At 34.1% G+C, this 6,576-nt stretch overlaps 1 protein-coding gene across 1 annotated transcript; it reads left to right on the top strand.

Annotated features, from left to right (window-relative positions):
- Positions 1-4,060: 4,060 nt before the first annotated feature.
- LOC127078627 (uncharacterized) lies at positions 4,061-5,059 on the top strand. Its single transcript, XM_051019068.1, has 2 exons — positions 4,061-4,177; positions 4,334-5,059. Exons 1-2 carry the CDS (start codon positions 4,061-4,063, stop codon positions 5,057-5,059), a joined length of 843 nt encoding a protein of 280 aa, XP_050875025.1.
- Positions 5,060-6,576: the final 1,517 nt, after the last annotated feature.

Genomic DNA, 6,576 nt, shown 5'->3' with positions numbered 1-6,576 from the left:
TTCCACAAGAATGGCCACCATCCACTACTTTGACTGACTGTTGACTGTTTAGGGTTTTGACCTGGTTGTGCATTGACTGCTGACCTCTGAGCCTTCCACCCTTGACTTGAACACTTCAAAAAGACCCCCAAGGCATGTGAACTTGTTGGACAAACCCTAGGGCTCTGATTCCTTGAGAAATACCTTTGCTTGATTGATGGACTGATCTCCTGATCAGTTTGACCTAATTCTGGCTTGCTTGCTCTTGAGGCAACTGTGGACTATGCAAATGCTATGCAATGTACCAATGATATGCTATGACTTAATATGAAATGGTATGTATAATGATAGGTGCAAATTTGAGGTGCTACACATGGTGCTTGGTGAACTCTCCCAAAACAAACCTAATGAAAGAGGGGTAAGGAGGATGCTAAGGTATGATCCCAATGCTAGTGTATATGATGAGATTGCATGAGGGATCTTAGGGTCAAAATTGGGGTCTTACACTCACTTATTAGAATGCCATGCCTTTTGTGTCAACAATTTAGCGCTATGTTAAGCAATCGTAATTGGACTTATGTAGAAGTCACAACTATTTGAGGTTGGGCAATAGATATTTTAGTGTTAATGCATGTTAGAGACATGGTATTATGAACCATGCTCCTAAAACATACCACACTTAAAAAGAATATGCAAAAGGGTGGACCTAATCTCATCCACACTCATGTTGATTTTACAATCAACTAGCCTTAGGATATGGAGATATCATAGGTCCATGACATGAATGAAAAGAGAATGGGATCAAGATGAAGGGGGGGGGGGGGGAATGGAGTCAACACAAATTGGTCAAAGGAGGACTTTTATCAAATTAAAATCATTCATTCATTTTGGTAGATGAAATGTACATTTCAGGAATCCCCTAAATCCAATGATTTTAAATCAACAAAGTCAAATCAACGTTGACCAAGACCCAACAACATAAGTCAAACTCAACAAGTCAATATCAAATGCTCTACATAATTTATTTTGCATTTAAATAATTAAAATCAACTAAAATATGCATTAAATTAAATTATGGTTTATCAAATTCCTAAAACCTCAGCAAAAGACCAAAGAAATGTCCATGAGATTTATCATAGGTCAAACAAGGTCAAAGGACCTTGGAGAAAAAATTTCATAATTTTTGGAAACTTAAAAGTATTTTTAAACAATTAAAAATATTCATAAAATCAATTAAATCATGAAAAATATTAATAATGATCCAAAAAATAATTTTAATTCAGAAAATGAAAGAGAAATTTATTTAAATTTTTTTGGTGAAACTCTCATATTTTTTGGATCAATATTAAAATTAATATGAATTAATGAAAATAAACCAAATAAAAGGAAAAATCAGAAAATATAAAAAACGTGGACCACTTGATCTCCCTCATTAATTGAGGTGGCATATCAAGTGGCTGCAAGCGTGCTTTCCACAATAGTCACGAGTCAATGCGTAACACAAGTGGTAATCCAAACCAACGTGCAAGATTAGATCAATTCAAATGGATCATGTGGCTTTGATGACTGTTAACTCACCACCGGAGCCAAAGCTCCGGTCTTCTTCTCCAGTGAGCTTCAACGGTCTGGTTCAGTCACAACCATCACCAAAGTTAAAAATAAGGACATGAATTTCAAGTAAAAATGCCACTGAGCTCGAATCTGGCCTCAATTTATCCTAACTCCAATTATATTGAGAGATACAAGGAGTTAAAATTTGAGGTGCACAATCTGAGTTGCTTCGATTTGACCTCAAAGCAACTCAATCTTGTTGCCTACATTGGTAGGACTTCAGACAACCAAGGATCCAAGAGAATTATGGAGAAATTAGTGAGAATCGAAGAGATGAAAATTCTGGAAAATACCTTCAATGCAGGTCTGAATTCGATTGATCTTGCTCTTGCTTGTGCTTGATCTTGCTCAGGACACTTGGAGGAGTATAATTGAATGATCAAAAGGTTCAGGATCCTTGGAGATTTGAATCTCAAAACAGTGAGGTTCAAACTCAATTTCTAATGGAAATTATCAAGATTATCCTCTGAAATGAAAGGGTTTGAAGGTTTGGAAGCAAAGTTGGCGCGCAGGGTCCATAATTCTGAGCATAGAGGGCTCTATTTATAGCCAAATGGTTTGATATTTGCACACTTCAAATGGAATTTCAAAAATAGCAATGTGTATTTCATGGGTGCATGGGCGTGTACATGCCCATGTAATCATTTATTCTGATCCATAGTTGAGTACAAGCCTTGCTGAGTTCACATTGGAATGTTATGCATTGGTGTGTGGATGTTTCAAGTTCAATTTGTGCCAAAGGATCCTTCATGTTCAAGCCATGTGTAACCCATTCAAATCTTATCCAAAATGAATGAAATTGGACTTTTTCGAAAGGTTAGATCAAGAGGAACAACTTTCATGCTGGACACTTTTTCATTTAAAGCTTGGATCATGATGAATTTTGAGGTGGAAGTTGGGAAAATCAAACATGTCAAAAATATTTCTAAGTGCCAAGCCATATGTTCACTTATTCCACCTTGGCTAACTTTTTATGTGAGCTTCAAATGAGAAAGGTATATTCAGCAAAGTTGTATCTCAAATTCCTTCAAAATGTCACAAATTTGACCTCATTTGGATTTAATATGAAGGAGTTATGAATTTTTGGAGTTGAGGAAAATCACGTGTTCAATGGCATTGGTCCAAAATGACCTATAATATATCCTCATATCACATGCACATAAAAATTGAATTAGCTCTTCCTCCAAACATAAACGTTGAAGTAGACATCTTTAATTTTACTGTGAAACTTGGAAATCTTTGATCTCATAAAAATTGATCAAGTTATGGCCTTGGGAAGTTGACCTCCAAATTAGGGTTTAGACAAAATGACCTATAATCTTTCACCATAAAAGATGACTTTCCAAGCAAAAATAGCTCTAGACCTAAACATTAAAGTTGTTTGGAATGTTATTTAGAGTAACTTTTATCTTGGAATCATTTTAATATTACAAAAACTGTAGGAGATAGGGTCTAGGGAACCCCGGTTTTGATCAGATGAATTCCTCTGGTCAACCACCATGAACCAACTTGCTAACTTGCAATTCTATTGACTTTTTGGGACTCATGGGAGATGAAATATGCATAAGATAATTAAATTTGAAGTATCCCTTGAAATTTTTGATCAATTGTTGAAGAAGCTTGGTGTAGAAGTTACATAAGATACCCAGATGAACTAGGGTTTCTAAGGGAAACCAATTCCAAACTCTTGATGAATTCTTGATCAAAATAACATGTGAGGCTCATGGGGATACATATATGATGTCTATAGACATAGTAGAGAAATTATTGATTGAGATCCTTATAATGAGGGTCTTAAACCCTAGATATGAGCTTGATGAATCAAAGGTGAGCACATGCATTACCTACAAGAGAGTTAGACAAATACAAAGGCATATTTTTGGTATTTTGGTTAGTAAATGATAAAATACAAAGTATTATAAAACAACATGATACTTGGTGATCTCTCCCAATGAAATCCCAATGAATAAGGGGTAAAGAGGATGCCAAGATGTGATCCCAATGCCAATGTATATGATGAGATAACATGAGGGATCTTAGGGTCAAAATTGGGGTCTTACAGTTGTCTCACTCTTAGTTGACAATGTTTCTGCGATTAATATTTCCCAAAACCCATAGAGATGAGGTTCCACTATTTGAGGGAACTATTTGGTGAAAGGAGGTTACAATTGTGATATTGCAGAAGCGAGGACCAAGTTGTTGATTTGTTGACAAAAGGAGTCACAAATGATGTTTTTAAGAGGTTGGAGATTAACATGAGGATGGTAGACTTGCAACACTTGAATTAAGGTGGTGTGTTGAAGTTTGAGTGATAATTCAAGTGCATATATGTAGTTCAGTAGCAGTGAAGTCTGTTTTTTGAAGGTGTAACCGATTATCAGAATTGGCATAACCGGTTACCATTGGAACTGGATTAATTCTAGAATTAATTAGCTTCAGGTGTAACCGATTACCCACTTTAGCATAATCGATGACCCAATTAGAGAAGCCTACGTTCTCTTTTTCCTTTGCGGCAGTGCTATTTCGCCGATTCAAACAAAACTCATCGTCGAAGATGGATCGGTTGTTGTCTGCTTCAAATGTTCAGGTTAGCAAGCATATACCCCATGATATCGTCTTTTCTATTCTCTTTAAACTTTCTCTTAAATCTTTGAAAAGATTTGAATCTGTATGCTAACCATGGTCTCTCTTATTTGATAACCCTAGATTCATGACTATGTTCCATAATTATTTCATATCTAAGGATCATCCTTTTTATGATGATATATATTTTCTCCTACATCTCAAAGACGAAGGTATTTTATACCCTCTTTCTGGTGAGAGGTTTGAGAATAAAGTTAGATTTCATTGGGATAAGCTTCCTGTGAGAGATATGAGACACAACTTTTCTTTTAATATTTTGGGTCCATTTAGTTTTAACGGCACTAATAAAAAAATAATGTTGTGGAACCCGACTACCACAGAATTCAAGATCATTTATGCCAAATCTAGTTGTTTTTCAAAGGTTTGGTCCAATCAATATCAAGTCGGTTCTGATCATGTTAAGGATGACTATAAGATGATTAGGCACACTCATTGTCCTCCCAAAAGTAACTGCAGGATTTCCTCCTTCTGGGAGTTTTCCTACTTTTGGGAGATATTTAGCCTAAACAATAACTCTTGGAGGAAAATTGATGAAGATTATCCTCATTCAAATTTCACTTATGGAGAAGAAGTGTACGAGGATGGAGTGTCTCATTGGTTGGACAAAACATGGTTGGTGTTATTTGACTTCGTCAAAGAATATTTCATTACAACACCCAAACCTTTCAATAGGTTTATTGCCAGTATACTATTGACAATATTAAATGGATCTATTGCTTATATAGAAAACTTTAAAGAAACAATTACATTTTATATTGAAATAATGGGTGAACTCGGTGTAAAAGAATTATGGACTAAACTCTTTATTGTTAGGCCTTTCACTTGAGCTACCTTCACTTCAGGATTCACTATCACTTTCCCATGCGATGTATGCTCTTATAGGCTTGCTAGACTTCTTGTATTGACCCTTTTCTTTACCCTTCTTAAGCAATGTACAATCAGACTTATAATGACTGACTTTTCTATAAATATAACATGAACCTTTAGATTTTTCTTTCTTATTCTCATATTGCTTTGAGGAATTTGATTATCTTCTATAGTTGATGAGATTCTTGTCGGAGTGCTTAACTCCATTTCTCTTAATGTACTTATGGTACTGTCACACCCCAATTTTGATCCTGAATCAGCAAATCGATACCTTAACAATACATCAGTATCACCTGCATAACATAACATGCATTTCATCTTGCATAATGCCTAAAATATGAACCGTATAAATATTCGGATCTACAGACAGATCAGTTGAATTAATTTTCGAATGTGCATGGAATTAATGAGCATAAAATTTTAAAATCAGGTTTGCAAACATAAATTTGATTAATCTACAGTTCACGTAGTTTAACTTTGCGTGCTCGTTTTATTTTTTCGACTACTTTTTCAGTCACATTTTGATAAGCTCAAGTCTTTTCAACCGAATATTTTTCACTTCAAAATTTAATAAAAACCTATATGTTTCCAAGAAGTTTATTTCGCGTTGATCATTCTAGTGAATTCATTTTAACTTTTTGAGCATTTTAGCGCTCAATTTTTCATTCATATTCAATCATTTTATTTTAATTTTTTTGTCAAAATATTTAGAAAAATTAAATAGTAATTTTTATGTCTTCATTTTATTTTTATTGTGTTTATTTTAATAGGTGTGGATTTTAGTTGTTTTACATTGATTTAATCTCATTTAAATTAATTAAAGCTTCTAGAAGAGGAACCTTTGGTATTTTAAATTAATTTGTGTTTCTTTGATCAATCTCAACCATTGATTTAAGTGAATCTAGAGCTCACATTTGTTATCCTTACATATTCTTATTATCCAATCAAAAAATAAAATATAAATAAATATATTGATAAAGAAAAATAAGAAAAAATAAAAAATATCTCTCCTCCTCAATAGAGAGACAACCATGTGCCAAGATTTTTTCATTTTGGATCCAATGTATCTTTCTGTGAGGGAAAAAGAAAAAGAAAAAGATTTTGGATAATACTGGATTTGACACGTGGCCAATGTGAAGTCAAGACACTCCAACCAATATGTTTTGATGAAGACAAAGTGCAATTCAAATGATCATATCAAAAGTATGGAAAAAGCTTAAAGTGCATTTAATCAAATCAAGTTTCAAGCAATGTGTGAAAGCCAGCATCAAAGGATTTAAGACTCTTTGAAGACTAACATCGATCTTAAGTTTTTAAGGTATAAGCATGCAATATATATTGATAACTTAGTGCTCAAAATTAATCCAAACATTCATTGCATGCATGGTTCATTGTCTCACTTGCCTTTGCTCTTACACTAATTTTTCTAAGCATTTTTTCAAAAATCAGTTCAGGAAATCGATTACCCCATTTCTG

The sequence above is a fragment of the Lathyrus oleraceus genome, chromosome 5 (assembly GCF_024323335.1).
Source record: "Lathyrus oleraceus cultivar Zhongwan6 chromosome 5, CAAS_Psat_ZW6_1.0, whole genome shotgun sequence".
Classification (NCBI taxonomy): domain Eukaryota; kingdom Viridiplantae; phylum Streptophyta; class Magnoliopsida; order Fabales; family Fabaceae; genus Lathyrus; species Lathyrus oleraceus.
The sequence above is the reverse complement of the archived record's forward strand: the minus strand, read 5'-3'. Positions and strand labels throughout refer to the sequence as shown.